Genomic DNA, 24,906 nt, shown 5'->3' with positions numbered 1-24,906 from the left:
CTAATTCTTGATAGATAATTTTCAGAAAATCTATTTTGGATATTTTTAGTTATTTTTAACTAATAACATAGTGAGGTTTTGTTGCTTTTTTAAAAATTATTTTTCTTATTTGAAAACTGTGATCCACAAAGCAGCACAGCTGGTTTTCTATATTATAAGCAACTGCTGTCATTTATGATAGCAAAGATTTCAAAATTATAATAACATGCATGACAGACTAATAAACATATCTTTACATTAGAAGTGACATATTCTATTTTTAAAAAAATCGGTGATGCAATATACACAATTACACAGCATAAATTATTTTGCGTCTCATCCATTTGTCCTCGTATCCTAGCTTGTCTAAGTTGCACAGTACACAGTGACATTAAGTAACTCAAGAATCTATTTTAATTATAAACCCCATGTTAAAGATTAATTACCTGTTTCCTCCCTTAAGGGACAGCAAAATTATTTTGCAAAATTGAAAATCTGGGACACTCTTTTTATGTAATATTTCTGTGGGTCATTTGTGGTAGATGTATGGAATTGGTAAATTTTTGGTCATGCTGAGCTGAACAGATGCCAGTGGAGCTGTTCTGTGTCTCCCTTGCAGCAATGAGTCCATCTCTCCATATCTCCGGAAGTTTTTTGGAACAGACTGGAACATCTCCAGGCACTTACAGTTTGGCTGTGGTACCCTAGCTCTGCTGCTATGCACAGCCTTTTCCAGGCCATTTTTTTAAATATTACCCCATCTCAAAGTGATTGCAAAGATGCACAAAGAAAGCTCATTTATTTAGATTTTGGGCTAGGGGTCGGGATTTAACCTACTGTACTGGTTTTGCCTGGGATAGAGTTAATTTTTTTCAGAGTAGCTTGGATGAGGTTGTTTTGGATTTGGGATGAAAACAGTGTTGATCAGAAGGATGTTTTCATTAATTGGTAACAGAGGGATGTTTCCATCACCGTTATGTGTGATGGAGCACTGCTTCCCTGGCAATGGCTGAACACCTCACTGCAATAAGAAGTGGTGAATGAATTCCTTGCTTTGCTTTGCTTGCATGCACAGCTTTACCTTTACCTGTTAAACTGTCTTTAGTTCAACACATGATTTTTCCCACTTTTACTTTTCTGATTTTCGCAGTCATCCCAATGGGTGGGGGAGTGAGTGAGCAGCCCTGTGGTCCTTAGCTGCCTACCTGGGTTAAACCACAACACCTAGAATCACCTAGGCTATCAATGAAAGCATGATTAACTGTAATCATGAGCCAAGGTAATGAACAGAAATAGCCTTTGGAAATCCCAACTACATTTATACTTGAGGTCTGTTCACATTTTAAATTAGGTACCTGACTGGGCAGTCATCATTGTCTGGATCTGTAGCAGTTACAACGCCCACCAGGGAGCCACTGACAGCCCCTTCAGCAATCTCCATCACATAGTTCTCCAAGGTGAAAACTGGAGGTTCATCAGCATCTTCCACATTGATTTTGACAATGGTTTTGTCTTCAAATGGTCCTTCTTTCAGAAATCGGTCATCAGTGTACCTGTTTACAACTTTTGCTTGAATACTGTATCTCCTCTTGCTCTCATAATCCACTCTCTATTAAGATAGAAAGTGAGATGTAGACTATTTTTTAACATTTGAATTAAATACAGTTCAGTAAGTGGTGTGAGAGTAAAGAAAAAATAATTCTACCCTTCTTCTGGGAATGTTTCAAAAATAGTTACTTATAAGATTTCTTTTCTATGTTAAAAACATTTTAAAATTAAACCGTGCCATGCCATTGTTTGCTTTCACATGTAGGCTGGCTTTAATGTTACAGTTAAACAACACTAAGTCTCTTCCGGTAGAATGTCAGTCCTAAGAAAAACAACTCCTTGTATTGGTAACTCTATTTCCAACATAGGTATAACCTTAGTGAACACTACTCTTTACACTTACATAAAAAATGTGAATCAGTTAATCTGTAGGGGTTAAGGTGGGTATGTTTAAATTTTTTCTCTAAAGGAAATGAATTCCAGAAGACAACAATGAATACTTAATAAACACAGTTATATAACTATTTTAGATAGTCATTATCTTCTGCAATTAAAAAGAGAAATATTAAATAAAGACCTTCCTGAATTGTAATAAATCCAAATTGAAAAAAAAACAACACAAATTTATAGCATTCAGTTCTTCAGGCTCCTGGATTTCGCTAGACTACTAAACTCTATCATCACCTCAGATGATGACCCAGGTGACCCAGAAATCTTCCTATGTGATTTCAAAATACATCACACAGTATCAAAGCCTCTTAAATATCTTAATTCATAAGCTGGTATCTTTTTGAGTGTATTTAGTGTCTCTTCAAAGCTATGTTATAACAAAAACTCCACTGTCTTGCTTCAGTTAAGTTTAACAGGAGGTGTTGGAAGTGAGGAAATATTGTGTATAATTTATTGATAAAGTTTTTACAGATGATGCACAGAAGAGAGAGAACATTTTCTCACAATGGGATACACTGTGTTGCACAGATAGGAATAACATTGAGATACTTTGACTGTCACTGCCACTATTTTATTCAGCAGTAATGAGTCAAAAAAAGTAAACAGTAAGAAAAGCATGTTTCTTTTTATCCCCCTAATATCCCAATCAAATCACAAAGCCTGAAGAAAGCAAAATTAGTAGAATCCAAAGCAAAAGTTGTTTTTTAAACATCCAGCTTGCTTAAGGAGGTTCTTTCCAGTATTTAGAGATTTTTTAGAAGGTTTATGAGATCTCACCTTTTTTAATAAGATAATTCCTTCTTGAGTCTCATTGTTAGTAATGATGTCAAAAACATCTGAGCTATCTCCTTCAATGAAATAGTTCATGGCTGCATTCTCCCCTATGTCGCTGTCTTCTGCGAAGACTTTGCCTACAATAGTGCCCACAGGAGCCTCTTCAGAGATGCTCATATAGTAGAGTCCTAAAGAAACAAATGCTGTCACAGTTTAGTGATCTGCCATGGTTAATAGCTGCTGTAGCTATGATGGCCTGAGGCTCTTGGAAAGTTAGGGAAAAGCCCCCAGCTTTTATTAGACCAATGGGTCTGATCCAGCAATAGATAAATCTTGGGGGCAAGGGATGACAATCTTTCCACTCCTGAGTCCTCCTCTCTCAGCCTCATGTGCTGGTTTCAGGACTAAGAGAATGGTATCTGTGTGTATATATTAAAAGAGAGGAAGAGTAATGATGAATAATTGGAATGTCTTGAAAAGTATAGGACCTGGGCATGATGTAAATGGCATGGAATAAAAGGTGGATACTGCCCTGGTTTCAGCTGGGGTGGAGTTAATTCTCTTCACAGAAGCTGGTGTGAGGCTGTGTTTTGGATTTGGGATGAGAAAATTTTGATAACATGCTGATGTTTTCAGCTGTTGCTAAGCAGTCAAAGAGTGTCCGTCTTTTCATGCTGGCCTGCCAGCGAGCAGGCTGGGGGTGCACGGGTGCTGGGAGGGGACACAGCCAGGACAGCTGACCCAGGCTGGCCAAAGGGGATATTCCGTACCATATGGCGTCATGCTCTCTATATAAGGTTGGGACGAAGAAGAAGGAGAGGAAGAGGGGACATTTGGAGTGACGGCGTCTGTCTTCCCAAGAAACCATTATGCGTGATGGAGCCCAGTTTCCCTGGAGATGGCTGAACCCCTGCCTGGCCATTAATGATGAATAATTGGAATGTCTTGAAAAGTATAGGACCTGGGCATGATGTAAATGGCATGGAATAAAAGGTGGATACTGCCCTGGTTTCAGCTGGGGTGGAGTTAATTCTCTTCACAGAAGCTGGTGTGAGGCTGTGTTTTGGATTTGGGATGAGAAAATTTTGATAACATGCTGATGTTTTCAGCTGTTGCTAAGCAGTCAAAGAGTGTCCGTCTTTTCATGCTGGCCTGCCAGCGAGCAGGCTGGGGGTGCACGGGTGCTGGGAGGGGACACAGCCAGGACAGCTGACCCAGGCTGGCCAAAGGGGATATTCCGTACCATATGGCGTCATGCTCTCTATATAAGGTTGGGACGAAGAAGAAGGAGAGGAAGAGGGGACATTTGGAGTGACGGCGTCTGTCTTCCCAAGAAACCATTATGCGTGATGGAGCCCAGTTTCCCTGGAGATGGCTGAACCCCTGCCTGGCCATGGGAAGCAGTGAATGAATTCCTTGTTTTGTTATGCTTGCGTGCATGGCTTTTCTTTACCTATTAAACATTCTTAATCTCAAACCATGAGTTTCCTGACTTTTACTCTTCCAGTTATCTCCCCCATCCCACCGTGGGGGAGTGAGCGAGTGGCTGCGTGGTGCTTAGTTGCTGGCTGGGGTTAAAACACGGCACCTCACTTTAGCAGTAAATAAAGAGCTAAGGAGAACCAATAGGGTGAAAAAACAGGTGGGCAGCACTTCGCAACTGCATTTCACTAGTTCTTTGTGACAGCCCAGCTAGCAGTTCCCATGTTTGCTAGAAACTCTCTGGAGAGAGGAGGTCATATCATTTGCCAAAAAGTTTACAGTATCTGTCAGCAAAGAATGAAGAGAGGAGAGAAAAAAAGAAAGTGAGTGAAAATGGTACTAAATATCCTGTTGCCCAAATTTTAAGCTTAGGTAGAGCGAACTATAAAGCCGTTCAGTATGTCATTTGTCTCCAAAGCCTAGCAATAAAAACAGCAGGCCTGAGGTCTTCTGTAGTGATAGGTTTTCTTTTCCTCTTTGCTTTTGAACTTTTGTGTGGGATTTCTTTAAATTTTGTTTTTATTTAAATCTGTATGCTGAAGTCAAAGCACAGACCTGTTCTGAAAAGATCTACCAATGAACTTAACAGTGCTCCTGTAGATCTAAATTTCCTCACGATTTCAACTCCTGTATGTAACCTATACTTACGCTGTTGAAATTTGGGTGGATTGTCATTGATGTCAGAGAGGTTGATGGTAACAGTGGCTGTTGCTGAAAATGCCCCTGCTTGCCCAACCATATCTTTGGCTTGGATGATGACTAAATACTGATCTTTTGTTTCTCTATCCATTTGGGAAGCCATTCTGATGACCCCTGAAAATGAAGAGTCTAATATAATAGCATGTAATATATGATTGTCCCATTTTTTTCCCAACATCTGACTGTATAATATGCATCACTGGATACAGTTATGAATTTACATTCTAGACTGTACAGCACAACGGTCCTAATACTGGGAATTAGTACTCATGGCAACATCTATGCTGTATGACATGAATTCTGCATACTTAGAGTTCTGGGAAGCAGAACACACCATATATCTCGTCTACCATATATACCCATCTTTCTTCCCCATAAATCAGGATTTTGGACGGATTTCATATATTTGTGGTTTCTCCAACGTAGATAAAGGAATGTCAGATAATGAGTCATAGAGCTATTAACCCTGAAGTATTCCTAGGTCCATTTGTTGGATGGGATATTCAGAATCCAACTCTTTTGTTTAGCAAGATAATTTGCTAAATAAATTTTGAATTCTCCAGAGAAAAAGAATTTCACCTTCTTATGAGAAATAAATAATTTATTTTTTTTAGATCTAGGAACTATGCAAAGATATACAAGTGTTGGGTGGTATCAGCTGATCATTGTGTTGAAATGAAGAATGACGTTTTTGCTTGCATCCAGTTTATGTTAGTTTATGAATGTTTTCAAGTTACAAGATCATTTGTAGTACCTGTCTTTGGCTCCACAGAGAAATAAGGCTGTCCCTGAATGAGACTGTAAAGCAGACGGGCACTATTCCCATAAGAAGGATCATCACCATCTGTAGCTGTTACCTGTGTAACCGAAGTACCTCAAGGAAAAAATAAAAGATTATGTTTACTTTCTTCTTGTATAAATTATCTCATAATTACAAAACATAAACTCCATAAAAAGCATTTAACATACCAGTTATATTAGCAAACAGTCCTGAAAATTTACAGGAGAAAATGGCACCTTCTAAAATTTATCATTAAAAAGGGAAGATATTTCCTCAGCAACTATTCTTGTTGCATTCAGATTTTCAATTAAAATAAAAATAACGTATGACTTTTCAACACTATATTTATGTTGCTTAAAATGCTATATATCTTATATATTTTTCCCTAATTTCTGATATGTGAATGGAATACAGCAAATTGTTTCTCCTCCCCCTGTATATTCTTCAAAGTATTTTATGGAAGCTTCCCATGGGAATAAGAAAACACAGCCACTTTATCACCTTTAAGCCCGCTGGTGATAAAGAAATTAATTGTTAGCTAGTATAGCAGCCAATAAGTGTAACAAGGTTCTGATAACATTTTTTATCCTTGAGTCTTTAATGAGCCTGTTCCAGTGCAAGAGTGATGGCAGAATCCCCAGTGCAAAAACACTGCAGAATCAATCTGCAGAGCTTGATTTCATCTCTGGCTGGAAGCTGGTTATATCCTAGATACAAGGTTGACAGAAATCTCATGGCACCATCAGTGATGACTGTCCTTTAAAAGAAAATATTCACAGTAACATAATTTTGTAAAGTAACGATTATTTTTGTGGTTTTTCCTCACACAGGTTCTTCATAAGCATACAAATATCACTTCTCATGAGGAACAGCTAGAAATCAAGCTACTTTCTAAACCTTTCTGGCATACACTCACATGGTTACACCTGTTTACTAATATAGCTATATAGTTATGCTGGAGGAGAAAAAAGAAGAAATGACGGAGTGCAATAGGTTAGACTAGAAACATCTTTTTTATGACAAAGTCAAAGTTGATACTTATTCCCAATAAAAGAAATATATTAATTTCTGAGTTTTCTAGCAGTTCAATAGTTTTATTTTTAAACACAAATGAAGAAGGCTTTCTTAGATAAATATATGCTGAATGAAATATTTTAATTATTTAAAGAAAAATTTTTGCATTTTCTCTCATTTTATTCAGCAGAACTGGAAGTGATTCTGTAATGCATGTTATCTTTTCTCAGAGTGGAGGTACACTAAAATGTTATTAACTGCCACCAACTTTTGGGAATTATATGTCCTTCAAAACATACCTACAATACCAAACTTCTGACATTTAGGTATGTATTATGTGTGGATATAGATGTATACATATATATACATACTGCTCCTTATTGCTCCGGAGAAATGCTAAAATAAAATGGTAGATTAATATCTAATCGAGGCACATATATACTTCAGTATTCTTTAATAAGACTGAAGGATAAAGGAAATCTTCAGCTACACAACTGTTAACTTCACATCAACTGTGGTGACAAACCTGTGCTGGCTAATACAGAAAATTCATCCTCTAAGACAATTTAGCATGACTAGAATGCAGTACTTTTAAAATAAAAATGGAGTGTTAGTTGGGAAGGGATCAAGAACTACGAATATTCCAATAGATACAGACTGCTATAAATGCAATTTTCTACCAAATAAACCCAAGTGCCCACAACTATGTTTAGAAATGGACTTGTTTACAACACCATGTTTAATAAGTCAGGAATAAAATCCAGCATACATTGGACTGCAAAGTTATCATTACAGCTTTTGTGCATCTCACTCATTTAAAGGTAGATTTATTTTCTGCACAGTTTCTAACCATTATTAGAAAGAAATGTTGAATCTAAACCAGCATTTGCTGCTTCTCTGAGCCCCAGCCTACTTTTCTGCTTGCCTGTTGACTCTTCCAGAGTATAGCAGAAGGCAGAAGCACAGAATTTGCCCAGCTGGGCTTAGTGAGATGCAGCTGGTGGATATAACGGGAAGGTGAGCAGGCAAGGGGCATCTGGTAAAGAGTGAGCTGATCTGGGCGGAAGTGACAACAGATCTCCTGCACTCTCAGGAGGAAGACCATTTCTAAACTCAGGTGGCAGAAGACCATGTAAAGAGAGGACTATGGTTTCTCAGATTTTTTTAGGACAAAGATTTAATGATCATTACATGAACCTCTACATTAATTATGGATTATGTAGTAAGCAGAAGGAAAATGTTATCCTGGGTTTAGAATACTTTTTCAATTTTTAATTTTTCAATGCCATAAAGTCTGTATTTCTTTATACATTTAACCTGCAGGAAAAAAACTGAGCTATTTGCTGAATGGAATCACATTGTATTTGAGTGATAGAAATTACAATGTTAATATTATGTACTCAAAAACTCCAAAGAGCCATTTTTTGTAACTCCATAGTTGGGAGAAGAATAATTGATCATATACAAATAATATTTTTTTAAAACAATCAATTAACACAGAACCACTCCCACAAACAAACATAAGATAAAAACCCCAAACCCCACCTCTTGACATTGCAGCCATGACATGATACAATTGACAATTGTACTATGACACATTTTCACAACACATAGGTGAAAATGGGTATCATGCAGGGACAAATTAACTGAATATGGCTGTGGGTTTTCAAACATGTATTTCTGAATATTGGAGTCTGTGTGATGTTGATATAAAGTTTAGCCCCAGGCCTGTGTTTTATGTACACAGTAATGTCTTAAGCTGGATAGTAAACATGTTTACACGTTTTCTGCTTTCTATTAGCTATAGACTATTTAAGGCAAACTACATTTTGCTGATTCCTATGTAAGATTTTTTCTTTGTATTTCTGTGGTCTTGGTTTTACCCTTCTTGGGAAAAACATAGTGCCATTTATATATTACAGCCCGTTAGGTAAGCTATAGGGCCTTCATATGGCACATAGTTATTCATTTTTCTAAGTAGAACTTGAAATCTACAAAAACATTAAGTAGTGATATATTATTGCATCTGACTCAACCATTCCATCAGATATACTGCATTTATACAAGTTTAACAGCTATATGGAAGACACGTAATATAAAATTGTACCAAATGCCCAAGGGAAAAAACACAGTTTTTTGTTCTCAGAAGACAGTCCATTAGCTGACATGTTTTTCATTTATTGTGACACTTGCATATAAAGTCCTAATAAAATTCAGTACTGGAGATAAAAGAGAGCTAAGAAGGAAGTAAAATGTGTTCTAATTTGTTGGCACATTAGTATATATATTGATATTTGTACCTAACTTTAGGCAAAATTATCTGTGCCTGTTTTGTGGTTTTCTGTGGTTCTCTGAGGCAAGTGGCTGGCTGTGAATTATTCTCTCTTTTCTTTCTTTGTTCCAGACAAAATGTTTATTAACAGTAAACTGCTTTCTCAAGTCTTGACCACACTTCCTAAGTGTATTTTCTGTGAGGAAATCACTAGGAGATCCCAGGTCTAGTTGAATTGCTGCTAAAGAGCTCTGAAACAGAGCAAAGGCCAAGTCTCTCTATTGCACTAAACTAATTCTGGTCTACATCCCTTATTACGCAAGAGAATGTTCTATTTTGCTGGGAGAAAAACACTGATATAATGAACAATTATGGCATCAATGCTGTAAATTTTAGTTGTTTCTATCTACTGGGAGGTTATAAATTTCCTTGTAAGGTTTAATGCTTTAGGATGCACACTGAAACAGGTTTCATCTCAGAAGTGCAGTCCCTACCCTTTGAGAAGCAGGGTAAGTGAGCCCAGAGGAGTCCTCATGGTGTGTGACTCAGCTGTTTCATGTGTTGGAGCTGACCGCCATTAAGTTATATACTATTATACACTACACCACTTACATTCTATATGCCAGATATACACATTAGTATGCCAGTAGTGTAGTAGTGTCTACATGGAAGAAGTAGGTGAAAGAATGATCTCTGAAGTAGCTATGGTACTAGTGCTGGAAAGACCAGACATAGAAGCAGCAATGTAGAAAATATTTAAAGATCCATAGGATTGACTTAGATTCACATATCATAAAGTGGATGATTGAAAATCTGTGGTTTTACTATTTCAGGCTGTCTGTGTCTAAAGGAGAAGGCACGCAGTGAACTTGTTTTATTTTTCACCCATTCTGATAAATGAGAGGTGAAGTTACTTTTAATATTTAGTTGTGTTTTTTTTTTTTATTTCATATATTTCTACATTTTACTGGAATTTTTTTTTAATTTTATAGGAATTAAGATTTTTGCAGTTTTATTAATCTTTTGCGGAAGTTATATGATATTTTAGGAATTTACATATATAATGGATGACATGGGAGACTGGATAAAGACTGATGAGCTTTTCATTTTCAGGTAGTCAGTTTATAGCCAACTCAGGTCAATATAGATTGAAACTTCTTCTCTGTCAACTGCTTGTTGACAGTTTCAAGTGAGAAACAGAGGTATACAGAGAAAGATTACTAGTGTTGCTTTTGGCCATAAGTACCGCCCTACTTAATTTTTTTCTTTTTTTTCTGGATATCCATCATTAAGACAGGAGCTCATCATTAAGACAAGGCGATAAAATAGAAGAAATCCGTAAGTAAATTCATTATATACTTCTGTAAATAGTTACAGGTCTGTGTGAGTATAAATCAAGCCATACTAAATTATCAGCTATTTTAAAGCCATTTTCATAAAAGACCAAGTACCTCATTAAGAATGCTTTACCACAGAGAAATAAAAAAGAAAAAGAAAAAAAGGGCATTGTCAAAGTCCTAAAACTGTGTAATGCTAGATAAAAATACTCAGATAACTCTAGACAATGAACTATGCCCGTTATTACTGTGAGCACATAAAAAAATGCAAAGGCCCTTGACAGGGCACCTGTCTTCTCGTTTCCAAACTTGAGTGAATGAGCAAGATGCAATGGCTCAAACTACTCTCTGAACAAACACCAAATTATGTTAGAAAAAGTTATTTGACCAAGAGCCAGATGCAGAAATCTTGACACAAATAAATCTGTCTGTATGGAAGTAGGTGGCAGTGAAGAAATCATCACACACCCAAAAGTGATTCCACTGGTAGAAGGTCATACAAGCAGGGTGACTAGGAAATAAGTTGATTAAATGGATGTCTTTTGTAGCTATTGCTGATAGCGGTGGTGAGCTGCTTCCCAGCAGAAATTAGGATACTAATCCCATGAGCTGTTTCCCGGCAGAAATTAGGATATTAACCCCACTTTTTATTAAACCCCAGGCATGAATATCTTTTTCTTGCAACTGTTATCCAGGATGGAAGAAGATGACAAAGTTTACAGCTCCTTGTGAAAGCTTCACTGAATCCACTCTAAAAGTTGAACTGGTAACATGGAATGAAACATAGTTTTTATTGTCTTTTATGATCACTGATACTATTAAGTTAATGACCTCATTAATTCATACAGTTTTAAGTAGCATAATATTTTAATTTCTTTTCAATATTTTTTGTAATAGAAATAACAAAAAGAGATAGGATTAGGAGTTTAAAAGATTACCGAGATTGTTTCTGTAACATTTAAAGAATGTTATTTTCCTTTCATTTTGAAGATAGTTATTTGGAGATAGCAGTATTTATAACACGATTGTTTATGACAGTTGCATTCATGCTTTGGTTTTTTTAAAGGATTTAAATGTATGTTTATAAACATTATGTATGCATATGTGTATATACATATGCATATGTATACATACACCTATATTTATCAGATGTTAACTTTGCTTTGTATTTGTTGTATTAAGTTTCCAGATATGTGACAGATCCTACTACGAGTCTGTCTGATCGTGTGGAAGTGGGAAAGAAGAGGTGCAGGGGTTAAGTTGATCCTCTTGACAGGAAAATTACAATTCATGTGCTTAGGAAATCAGAAGACAGTCCTTCACTGCACAGTCCAAACACAGAAAAGCTGACTGATGGGAAAGAGGCTTGGCAGTGCAAATAGGTAGGTATCATACATAGTGTGAGGATGGTCATCACATCAGCCCCACATCAGCTTCATAGCATTCCTGTTCTGAAACCACTACTTATAGGAAGGAAACTATCCCTGTATTTGGGGGGAGAAATCATGAGTGCCTGTGATGTGAATGTGATTTTTTTCCAGTTACAGTACAATATTATTTATACTACACAAGGTATAATAAAGACATATTGTTTAATTATTAAGCAGAATCAGAGTGGACTGAAGGATGCTGTTGAGTGCTTTTCAGTTCAACCAAGCTTATATTTATGTCCTTAAAATAGTCAAATGAGGTCACAGGACTTTAAAGTTTACATGCATGCTACTTTTCTTTCAGATTGGTAGAAGCTTGAAGAGCTGAGAGGTTGTAACAATAATCATACACTGAACAATTTTCTGGAGACTAGGGTTCTATACTGATTTAAAACAGTGGTGAAATCTATCTTTGCAGTGTCAATTAGCTATAGTAGTCTACCTATTTCAAACTGTAATGTTACATTTTTAAACAAGTATCAATTTCAAGGATGAATCAGTTATGGGAAAGACAATTCTCAATAGTCAATCTAAGCATATATCCAGATTCTGTAAAAGGACTTGGATACATGTAGGTACCTAAATATTTAAAGGCAAGGATGTTAAGTAGAGGTGTGCACAACCTTCAGTTTAAGGATATACTTTTGCAAATTAACAAGCTTGTAAAATAGTTTCCTTCCCACTGAAAGACTATAAAGTATGCTATTAAGTTTTTATATCAACACAGCTATCTAGGAAAAAATCACAGCATGTCATACCTTCAGGTGACATCTCTGGAACAGTGGCCACATAAGGTCCATCCAAGAACTGTGGTTCATGATCATTGACATCTCGAACCTTGATAATAAATTCTGATTCAGGTTCAACAGGAAGCTGGGTATTCCCATTAATTGCTTGTGCTCTTAGAGTGTAGAAGGATTTCTTTTCTCGATCCAGCTTTTGTGTCACGTAAATTTTGCCGTTATTTTCATCAATGATAAAAATGCTTCCAGCTCCCTCCCCTGTCAAAATGTATTTTAGGTTGCCATCCTGCTTGTCTAAATCTGATTTCAGCTGCAAATACAAAACAGAAAAATAAGCCACATTTTGGGAGGAATAAAGTTTTGGAATATTTACTTTAGGCTTGCTTTGTTTTCATTCTACAGACAACCTTGTCACTAGTGAGCCATCTTGAATGTTAACATTTAAAAGAGGGTATGTCATATTTTCAGCCAGTCATGGCTCAGTTTTAAAGTATTTGATGTAACAGACATCATGCATATAAATGCATGATAAATCTGAAAAAAGGTGCTTGAGCCACTTTGAAGTAAAGGGGTTGAATGTAGGTACCTACTTCAGATCATTGCTTTATCAGCTCCCATAGACTTCAGCTGAAAACAATGGAAAGGTCTTTAAACATTATCTAAATTGTTTATTATTATGAATGACAAGTGTACTTTTTATGTTTTATATATTTTTTTGTACTCAACAATACTAAGTGTAAATATGAGAGACAGTGTTGTTCTACTTCTGTTGAAATATTAAAGAGATGAAAAGCCATTCTGTGATATAAATCTGTATTATTTATTCTGAAATAAATTGATAGACATTTTCCATTTCCTTCCAGAATGATCTGCATCCTCTGTTGTCTTGCTAAGATGAACTTTATGATGATGATTCCTCTGATGAAGGTGAGCCCTGGAGACCATTTTGGTCCAGTGCATTTGTTCATGCCAGCAAAATAGTTCTGTTAATGTTAACAATATGTAACAGTAGTTTCTTAATAGCAATAACTTAATTCCTTAACATGTCAAGCATCCACATTTGAATTTTATGCAAACAACAATTTCTATTGTATCATTAGTTCTCTAATTTTTTCTTTATTTCTGGGGGGTTTAGAACAAAAGATGTCAAAATCTCTAAGAGCATGGATAAGCATTGAAAAATCCAATGTAAAAAAGAAAAGTTTTATTCAACCTGCTTCTTCTACAAAGCAGCAGGTTTTAAATGTAAATAATATGTTTACCTGTTGAATTCAATAATCTCACTGTTTTGCTTCGTGTTTATTGACCCTACAGCTCAGTGTAAGATGAGGCCACAGAGTGGGAAAGAAGTAACTATGGGGTGTAAAAGGCATATTTCCCTACTGGATCTGCTCAACATATTTTGTAATAGCTTCTGAAGTTGCAAAAATTATTTTAGTTTTCTTTGGAACAATGCCCATGCCTTTTGAAGATTTTCATAGTACATAATTGTTTGCATGCATCAAATGCACAGGTTATTCAGAATGTGACTGGGACACTGCTCTGAGAGATGAGGAACAGTTTTGAGTTCGTGCTCTGAGTTCTGTCAGAGTATTTAGACCTTAAATTATATATAGTTAATTCTCCTTGCCAGTACAAGAGAGAGAAATTTCAAGGCTAGGGAGTTTAAAGCCATTTAAAATATGAACAACTTACTTTTAAACTCAAATGTTGTCAACATACATAGTTGTGTGCAAAATATGGGGCAGGTTCACCCCTTTATGAGTGGTCTGGTTGAACTCATTTTAACAACATTCAAATTTGGCATTTGGCAAAGGAGCAGCACAGATTCTTTTTGATCTATAACTATTGGTTTCCTTGTCATGAACCCCAGGGCATGGGAAAGGTGATGAATATCTAGATCTTTAATGTAAGATGGGATTCAGATGCGATCACAGAGTGCATCTAACCCTTAGAGACTAGAAGCATTCCTTGGACTGGCTGTTTAGACATAACCTATGTTGAATCACTTCACTCAGAATCATTTATCCCCAATGATATCCCCCCCTTCCAACCCAAAGATTCTATGATTCTATTACTCTGCTATAGACTGTCCAGTGGATGAGGAATTCATTGAATGGTCACACCCAGAGGGTAGTGGTCAATGGCTCAATGTCCGGATGCAGATCAGTGAGGAGTGGTGTCCCTCAGGGGTCCGTACTGGGACCAGTACTCTTTAATATATTCATCAGTGGCACAGACAGTGGGATTGAGTGCACCCTCAGCAAGTTTGCAGGCGACACCAAGCTGAGTGGTGCGGTTGACACACCTGAGGGACAGGGTGCCATCCAGAAAGACCTGGATGAGCTCAAGGAATGGGCCTGTGTGAACCTCATGAGGTTCAAGAAGGCCAAGTGCAGGGTGTTGCACCTGTGTCAGGCAAGCCCCAGTATTCAGGCTGGGGGATGAAGGGATTGAGAACAGCCCTGCTGAGAAGGACTTGGGGGTACTGGTGGATGAAAAGCTGGACATGGGCCAGCAATGTGCGCTCACAGCCCACAAGGCCAGCTGTATCCTGGGCTGCATCCAAAGCAGCGTGGCCAGCAGTTTAAGGGAGGTGATTCTGCCTCTCTGCTCCGCTCTGGTGAGACCCCACCTGGAGTCCTGCGTCCAGCTCTGGAGCCCTCAGTACAGGAAAGGCATGGACCTGTTGGAGCAGGTCCAGAGGAGAGCCACAAAATAGTTAATGGTTTTAAACTAAAAGAGAGTAGATTTAGATCTAAGGAAGAACTTTTTGCACAATGAGGGTGGTGAAACACTGGCACAGGTTGCCCGGAGAGGTTTCCATCCCTGGAAACATTCAAGATCAGGTCGGACGGGGCTCTGAACAACCTGATCTAGTTGAAGATGCCCCTCCTTATTGCAGGGGGGTTGAACTAGATGACCTTTGAAGGTGCTTTCCAGCCCAAATATTCTATGTATCTGTAATTCTATGATTACAGATGACACTTGCTGAGAAGGCATACTGACGGTTCTCAGCTTACCTGTTTTATTAAGCCGTAAATGAGAAGTGGAACAAAGAATTTATGTACTTGCCTTTATACATCTGTCATTGCACTGCTGATGGACACATTTCTTTTTCTTAAATATCATAATGGAAAAGGATTCATGAGTCTATGTTAAATGAAATTTAAAGATTGAGCTCTGAATCTGACTGAGAAAAGAAGTTGATATGGAATAGTGACTTAAAAACAAAGACTGTCTACCTTTGTATTTTCATTGATGCAGTTTCCTTCAGGGCCTTATTTACTAAAAATTCATGTGTTAATCATAGGCTGTCACTGCATTTACTGAAAGCAGAGCATATTGTACTCAATAAAAAGACACAAGTAAATATGTCTGACCAGGCAATGGTTAGTCTGCAATAAATTACCCATAATCTTCAATAAGATTTCCCTATAGTTTACCTGTGAGAAGCAGAAAGGAAAGATTATGAAGTTTTTCTAAAGCTGTATGAAAATACATTACATTTATGAAGTTTCTTTTACAGGAAACTGTTTTCCAGTTGTGGGAAAAGTAATAATAATTAAAAAATGAGTATGTCTACACTTGTTCTTTTAGAAATGAGACATCACACTTCCATAGTAGTTACTTTGAAGGGGCTGTGAAAAAGTAATTAATGAATTTTGAGCACTTCACCCTTTGGGCCCAATTAAATTTTAGTGCTAGTTAATTAGTAGTTAAATTTATTTTCGTTCATTCATCTAGAGAGTGCCTTAAAGAAAAGAAAACTAGATCTCAAGATTACATTTACTTCTAGCATACAAAAATAAATAATAATAAATAATAATAATCATCATCAGAGAGAGAAGAAAGAGATAGATAAAGTCTCATTAAGACAGTTATCTTAAAGCACATTTTTAAAGAAGAGTGAAAAATAATTGCTCATTGTGCTAAACCTACGTTAATCTAATGAACCATACAGATTCCTGTAGTTTCTCAGTGGTAAAAGGATTTAGTATTAATCTGCTTCATTAAAAATTAATGAGGGGTAAATCAGCTGCTACTTAGTGTAATAGAAAATCATGCTAAATACTGTTTGTAAACTACACTGCACTCAGTATGGCTGCTTTGATGCAGTGCCAAAAATAGCACAAGCACATTGCCAGATGTTGATAAATGAGTCTTTAACTTTCATTCAGAAGAGAGAAAGGAACTTTTCAGCTTGATACCTTTGTCTGCTGTGTATGGAACTAGTTTTAGTAACAGAGTGAATGTGGAGTTTCTTTGACAGCAGACCTAGGTGAGAGAAAGTCCTTGGTACTGCCATGACCTCCAGCTCTTATTATTCTCTGACCTTAAGTCAGGTCACAGGAAGGAAGAGATGTTGTGCTGCCTAATTACAGCTCCCTGAGCTCTTCTTTCTACTTTTCTTGATATTTCCAGTTCACTCGAGAAGCTTGATCTTCCAAGTCAAGGAAGTAAGTTGATAATCAGCACATTAAGTCTAACCTTGTACGGTCCTTGAATCATTACTTATCATACCTGTCCAACATACACAGGCACCATTGATGTCTGTTCCTCAGTTGCAAAAAGTGGCTCCCACACCCAGCCACGTTTCACTCTTCGAACTGCTGTGGAAGACTGATGTGTGTTTTCAGCGCTGCAGTTCTCCATGCTCATAGAGCAAGGCCAAAGTTGAACCAGTATCAGCACGAGAGATAGCAATATGGAGCAATTCATGCTGAACCCTTCTTTCAATCACTTTTCATCTGTGGAAGAGGAGAAAAAAAGAAAAAACTTTGACAAAGTGTCACTTTTGTCTTTCCACTTTTACATATTGATTCTGTGCTAATAGAAGAGCTGATTTGCAGTGTTAAAACATACTCCGCTCCCTAAAACGAAAGAGCTGAAATAAAGTCTGTTTGTGATTAAAATAGAGATTCTTTTAGAGACTCCAACATGAAAGTCAAGTGTTCAAATTTTCTTTATGAACACCCTACAGAGGGACTTTCTATGCAAAAAAGGAAAATCATCCTTCAATTAATTCATCTTCCAAATTAAGCTGGGTAATTGTATTGTGTAGCTTAGGAATAATTTGATTGGAATAATTGTATGTTTCTGCTTAGACAGGGCTCATTTTGAGCTACAGTCACAGAACTGCCTGAAGGGTGAACATGTAGCCTTAGTGGCCCTGATGACTGACAGCTGAAACAGAGCAGTGCAGATATTTTTTTTAACCTCTTCTTTCCCTCTTTCCCAACTCAGCAAAATGCCTGAAAAAATGCTGAAGGTGGTAGGGTACCATGAAGAAGCAGCAAAAATGTGCAACTTTCTCCTTTCTGGTCAATATATATTGTCTTAAATGATTTTATTACCGCTGACATTCTTGTCTTCAATTAAACAAAAGGCAAATGCATCTTGAAAGCTCTAGGTTTCTGCAGCTAGTTTCATTGGCACAAAGTATTCTTTCAGAAAATGAAGGCTTTGCACAAACTACATGCTACTATTGACTTTTTAGTGATTTTTAGTACAATAAATAAAAGTCTGAATTTTAAATAAAGTACAATGTTCAGTTAAGAATAGCCATCTTCTATGCGGCAAAAAAGAAAATTTTTAAAATCTTTACCACACACATTTCAAGTCTTAAAACCTTACTTGGTTCTGGCATTAGCCATTCTTTTCAAGGCTTGAAGCATGACATTTCCTATGCATAAGCAGTCTGGTTTATGAATTTATCACATACAAGTCAGTTTGTATAACACACCGGAAAAAATATTTGGCTGCATCTACTTTAGGCCAGAAAAATCCATGAGCCTTTAACTTGTCAAGGATAAAAAATGAATTTATGTATTTTAAGATCATGGTTTAAATAATAATGTTCTAAATACTCAAAATTATGCAAAAGAAAATGCCATAATTGCTTAAAATGACAGACAGGTCATATAGACAACTATTTCTTTCCTTCCAGAAATTTTACATGATGTTGAACAATATTATTTTAAAATGTAATCTGTGTGTATATACATTTATTGAGAAAAAAATAAAGGAATTCTAATAGTAAAGCATACAGAATTGTAGGTGTTAAAATGTGGGTTCCAATTTCTTAACATTTTCTGGTTTTCAACTGTAAAGCTGTAACTGTGCAAGATGAGACTTGAATGGAAGGAATGTGTCTTGGGTACTCTCTCGTTTCAGTTTTCTGTGGAAAATTGCTTCTTTATAAAGCTTCAAGAATAATATTTGTAACATGGAAGACAAAAAGGGTCTCTCTGTACAGTGGGTGTATTTAACGCTAAGCAGTTACTTGCACAGAAACTAATCCTCAGAATGAACACTCATTTTATTGCAGTACATAGCAAAGGACAGACAACTCAATTAAAACTGAATAGTCAAAGACACCTTTCTGAGGAATCATAAAGAAAATTATTTCAATCACTATTTAAATGAGGAGACAGGTTTTCAGTCTAGGCCATAGCAAATGTTTCCATTAGCTGATGTTTTAGCCACTTGTTCTGACCACCTTGTTCAACAAAGCGTTTCAGGCCTGTGGGGCAGTACTTCACGCAGAAGGAATGCCACACGGACACTCATTATCAAACTCATCTGACAGACACCGTGTATATGCATCAACATAGTGAGGGTACAGAATATGGCTATACTGGTCTACTGTTGGCCACCTTTCAATGCACTCAGCAGTTAACCATCAGCAATGAACAGCTTAAAGAGAATAATTAATGTTTTTGGTCTGTTTCAGTCTATACTGGTCTACTGTTGGCCACCTTTTATCAATGCACTCAGCAGTTAACCATCAGCAATGAACAGCTTGAAGAGAATAATTAATGTTTCAGTGTCCCGTCTTTACCAACTGATGTTAATAGCTTATGATATATGGATTTAAGCATCACATATCCCACAAATTGTGGGAATAAACATTTTTAAATTTTGACATGTTGTACAATGTTATGTGTATAAAAATACTTTAACTTGAAAATACAGACAGTAGGCAAATTACTGTAAAAAAGCATAAGGCTATGTAATGGAATTGAGTGTTATATGTATTTCTGGTTTTCTCTTCCCTGCTATATCAGGCATACTCAATTTACCTTTACTTTCAGGACCTTTCAAAGCATATTTGCTTCCAACATCTTTCTACTCATTTGGCGTTGAGACACTGCCTCCAGCCTCTGGCCAGCACATGTTGCCATTCTTTATATATCCAATTGTTCCCTTGTGAAACAATCACCTTCTTTCTGTTCCACAGACTGTAACTCACTCTCAGAAGTACCTCTTGTCAAATATCCAGAGGGTGATTTCTTATTCCCTACGCTATTTCTAGTCTTTCCTTAGAAAATCTAAATTTCAGTGTTACCTACTTAAAGGAAAGAAGTGTTCACAGTATTTAAGGTGATTCTGTGCTCAGACTGGTGCCTATCTCAATGACTAGTATTGTCTCATTATTCCTTTGTACTTCTCTGTCTTTTCCTATACATCAGCTGTCTCTTGTTTTACAGTCAATTTGTAAGGTCGTTGTAAATGAAATGACCTTGTACTCTGTGTTATAATATGTAGCAGAAAGGAGGATTATTAGAAGCACAGAGCTTTTAGGTGCTGTAGCAATATGCACAAGTAGATACATTTTTAATAGAATAATCTCTTATTGAAAAAAAAGACAAATATATTTCCAGAGATGAGCAAATGAGCTATCACTAATAATTTCCCAGGGGAAGAGAGAAATGGGGACCACTGTTCTGCTCCTCTCCTATTCTTCAGGAAGTACAACTCCACTCTCTCTCACTTGCATTGGATTGCAATAATAAAGACCGATACTTTGAACAGAATAATAAGAATATCAATTGCAGTTGTAATAAGCAGGCTACAACATTTAAAGTAGTTATCTTCCTTTTATACCCAAGGAAAATCATGAGTTCCCTGTAGGCTAGGAACAGATTTACCTTCTTGGCACAAAGTTGTAGAGTCCTTTGTTAGGTTTATTCTAGAACCATCACGAAGTGACACCCTCTCTCCCCTTGAAACTGGATATTAGTTTTAGGTGTGCTGGTAGTCTGACTTGGTTCTGATTTCCCTTTGTTTTAATAATAGTAATTTATTTTAAATTATGACCATGTCATTAAATTACAAAATACCTGTTATGCCTAGCATTGCAAGAATAACAATAGGAAGAACAAGAGGTTTAACAAATACAGACTCTGGGATATCATGATGTTATATATTTGTTGGTGGAAAAAATAAAAGACTAAGGGCAGACAAAAGAACAGCCTTCTAAAGCATTAAACCCCCCCAAAAAATAGATTGCAGTGAAGGTAAGGATAAATTCTGTTCCAGCTCTGTTAGCTGAAGAATAAGGAAAAAACAGCTTGATTTTGTAATAAACCCCCCATAATCTGATGTAAGTAAAGCTTTTTAATTAGGACGTAGCAAAACACTGGAACATGTTAACAAGGCACATAGTAGATTCTCCTTAACTAGAGACATTAGGACCATCTTAAATATGTACTTGATCCTACTTCACAACAGGACTTTGAAAGAGTGACTCCCGAGAAAAAAAAAGCTCTCTGTTCTTGAAAGTACTGAGCAGAACCAAAAATGCCAGACTGAAAATCATTCCTTTTGAGGAATTTGGTGTTGTCTTCGTTAGTTTTAATAATACTAAGCAAAAAACAAGGTGGAAAAAATAATGCAAACCAATCTAACTCATTAACATGCAGCTTCTGAAACACATTTCTTATCACAGGCAGAGGCCTAACATGATGTTGTTTCAGTTTCAAGTTCTATTTTGTGCATTGATGTTATGATTATAGTGAAAGTTGTCTCCCTTGTATGTTTCTATCTTTAATTTTCACTTAATAGGGTAAAGAAGAAAGGGCATTTGTAGCTAACACCTACATATGACTGTGTTAGAGAAAGCTTGAATGGATAAAAACCTTCATAGTCTCAACTATACATTTGTTCATTTGTACTGTGTTTACCAGCTATTCGTCCTAGTTCATTTAATTTGGCTGATTACTGGTAATCCTTGTGTGTTTTAGTGCTGCTACTCATTTTCCTTCTAGAAAAGGCTGTGTATGGACTCATTTTCATTGACCAGTTTGGATTACACACAATATGATAGAAACCTAGGCTATATTCCTTCTAGAATTCCCACAGAATTAATCATATATGTATCATTAATGTATATACTTTGCGGTCTTTTTTTTTTTTAAATCGGTATGGAACAATGATAAAATCTTCCAGAGTGTGTGAAGTAGTGGACTTAATCCTATTCTTGTAACTTCTCACTGTTGCTGAATTTCACATAGAGGCAGATAGCAGTTTTTACTGGTTTGCTGTGTTAGAACCTCTTCATTACCATTTTCATTGATTTTTAGCTGTGATTTGATCTATAGCAATCAGCGCCATTTTTTAAAGTAATGTTTCCATTCTTCACGTGTGTTAAGTATTTTATTTGGACACACTAGAAAAAGGCATAATAAACCCCTAAGGAATAAATATAACATATTTAGCTCCAACTATGTTGGATTTGCCTTCTGGTTCCATTGATTACTACCATCGTAGATGAACACAGAAGTCACTATTATGACAGTAATGTTTAACTGAGTTGATAAAAAGCAACAGTGGGAAGAAAAAACTAAAATTTGTAGGAATTTATTTTGGTATTTGTACTTTATTTTTTACTGACAATCACAGTTGTCATATGTCACATATACATTGATTGATTGATTGAATGATTTTTGTGAATAAGTAAATTTAATATCAGTCCTCCTGTAGCTCAGGTCACCTTTTCTATAATGCCTCTCATCTTATGTTTATCTATCTGCCTGACTTATTTTCTTTACAATTAGTTTATTGTTTAATATTGGTTTAGTTTTAGATATTATTTATATTGAATATAAACATTTTCATTTAGTCTTTTTTGACTTTCTGGTCTTTCACACTTTTTTTTTAATAAATTTGGACTGCTACATCTAACAAGTATGCTGAATTTAATTATTCTGTGGCTGTCAGAACTAACATCTAAAATGTAATAATGTCTCCAGTCAATTAATTAAAGGTATATCAACAATAGTCTTGTTAGTTTGTTGCATGACTAGCTATTTTAAAAACTACTACTTAATCTTAAGAAGTGTTATCTTCAATGCATGTCTTGATGTGACACTTGACCAAATTATATTGACTGGTAGGGCATATTAACACAGTATGGCTGCATGTGTCTCTACTAGTCACCCAGCACTTCATTTATGTTATGAATGTGATATAAATTTCACTTTATTCTAATTGGCACATTATTTTCCTCATTTTGTAAATATGCTATTGTACCATTAGGGAAGGCCTTCAAATTATTATATAGAATTTCCAGAGTAATTATCTGTCAGTTATACATGGACAAAATAGGTTTAGAGAAATTAATTTGTTAGTTGATTAGTGCCTTTAAGTCTGTTGGATTTTAATCAGTGTAGAGCTAACTGACTAGAAATCCTGTCATTCCTATTGTTTTATAATGGTTTACTGACTATCTTTCCAGGTAGTATATTAACACATATTATCTGACCCCAGTATTTTACTAGAATATCTGTGACACCGTAGAAAAAAGCCCAGATGCCATTTTCAGATGACAAAACCCTGAATCTTCAAAACATGACAAACAGTATGAAGAAGTCTGTCCATCCTAGAGATTCAAAACATCTTTTACAGTATCAAATTGTGATGTTTATTTCTTCAAATCCTATGCCTCCCATAAAAACCAAGATATGTCACACTGACAAACACGCAGAGCTCCAGCAGATTCCCCAGGGGTAATTACATTTTGGGAATTAAACTCTTTTGGAAGCGTAGCTTTTTCAAATGTTATTAACTGAAGCATAGAAGTTATTTGGTGAATAGTTTCATAGACAAGAGACACAGATATTCCTACTGTATTTTTTTGTAAGAGGGAAAAGGAAAGGAAAAATGAAGAACGAATATCTGTGCCTCTTGTCTAAACACTGGTAAATTAGTTATTATATTTAGTTCTTTTTCATAGATTATTCTGCCATCCAGTTTCAGTCCAGATGCTTCCTAGCTGAAGAAAAATTGAAATGTTTACCTTAGGACTTAACTTTATGAAAAATTATGTTAATTTTCTGAAATCATTCAATAGTTTCAGCAATTTAATTCTGCTGAAAAAATCAATTTAGTAAACAGATGCTGAGATGCTAAAAGATTCAGTTATGCCAGTAGTTCTTGTACATTGCAATCTCTACACTAAAAATAAGTAAAAGTTTAGTTTTAATTGTAGTTTTCCTTAAGTATGACTATTATTTATTTTTAAGATAGTTTGCATTATAGAAAATTATGACTAAACCCATTCCTTTTAGCATAAATATTTTGCTGATTAAAAAGACTAACACATGTACACAGTAAAAACAGAAATTCATGCCTTCTGGCATTTGCTTTTTATTGTGGAGAAGTAGCAAATCCAATTACAAGATGTTTGATTCACTGGGCAAATCCTACTGGAACATTTTTAGCTCTGCAGGATACCTCTCAGTACTGAAGAACCACTTGTCAGCATAACGATGTAAAGGACCACATTCTGTGATTCACACTTAAATCTGTTTGCCAAATGATTTTCAGGAAGGTACTTCATGAAATGCTCCAAAACTCTCCTTAGGATTCAGGTTCCTTTTTTTTGTTTTCATTCATAATTATTCTTTGCATACATTAAAACTAATAGCACAATGAATTCACCTTTCTCACAGTTTTTCAGGAGATTTAATTCCTCCAAACATCAAATATCCAAGGATAAGAAGAAGCTTCAACATTTCAGTTAAACAGATGCTTTTTGCTATAATGTTACTTATTTTTAAACTGTTGGTTTTGGCTTTAGAGTCAAATTTCCACAGAAAATGAGGTAAATCAGAAACACCCTTAAATTAAATCATCCAGTCTTTGTCAATGGGAAACTGGACTGAATTCATATTCAAATGCTTATATTTGAGGAAATTTACCAAGACTCATTTGTAAAGTAAATATATGATCATAAAAACAAACCCTTTACAAGCAGTTAAAGTAACCATACCTTCACATAAAAAAAAAGGAAGGAAAGAAAAAAAAAAGATAACTTTTAATTTTCATTAATTTACTTTGTGCTCTGTTTATTAATAAAACACATTAAGGTAAATAAAACAGGGAACAATTACTTTCAATAGTATTAAAACTTTTCATTATAAGCTAGAAAATTTGCTGTGCTACATAATATAGTTTAAAGATCCAATTTAAATTAATGCTGTTGGCTAGGATGCTGTTGGCCTTCTGGGCCACCTGGGCACACTGCTGGCTCATATTCAGCCGGCTGTCAACCAGCACCCCCAGGTCCCTTTCTGCCAGGCAGCTCTCCAGCCACTCCTCCCCAAGCCTG

General features: G+C 36.0%; 1 protein-coding gene across 1 annotated transcript in view; it reads right to left on the bottom strand.

Moving 5' to 3' along the window:
• CDH19 (cadherin 19, type 2) overlaps positions 1 to 20,022 on the bottom strand; it is a gene marked incomplete at its 3' end in the record, with an annotated part of 29,575 nt that extends 9,553 nt beyond the window's left edge. The window contains exons 1-7 of the mRNA XM_010295820.1: positions 19,865 to 20,022; positions 17,034 to 17,260; positions 12,525 to 12,819; positions 5,687 to 5,806; positions 4,882 to 5,046; positions 2,755 to 2,939; positions 1,335 to 1,588 (exon numbers count right to left, since the gene is read on the bottom strand). Coding sequence (XP_010294122.1) covers positions 1,335 to 1,588; positions 2,755 to 2,939; positions 4,882 to 5,046; positions 5,687 to 5,806; positions 12,525 to 12,819; positions 17,034 to 17,231 — 1,217 coding nt within the window. The remainder of the gene's footprint in view (positions 1 to 1,334; positions 1,589 to 2,754; positions 2,940 to 4,881; positions 5,047 to 5,686; positions 5,807 to 12,524; positions 12,820 to 17,033; positions 17,261 to 19,864) is intronic.
• Between the last annotated feature and the right edge of the window lie 4,884 nt (positions 20,023 to 24,906).

The sequence above is a fragment of the Phaethon lepturus genome, unplaced genomic scaffold, assembly GCF_000687285.1.
Source record: "Phaethon lepturus isolate BGI_N335 unplaced genomic scaffold, ASM68728v1 scaffold10741, whole genome shotgun sequence".
NCBI classification, from domain to species: domain Eukaryota; kingdom Metazoa; phylum Chordata; class Aves; order Phaethontiformes; family Phaethontidae; genus Phaethon; species Phaethon lepturus.
Note: the sequence above shows the minus strand (reverse complement) of the source record. Positions and strands in the feature narration are given on the sequence as shown.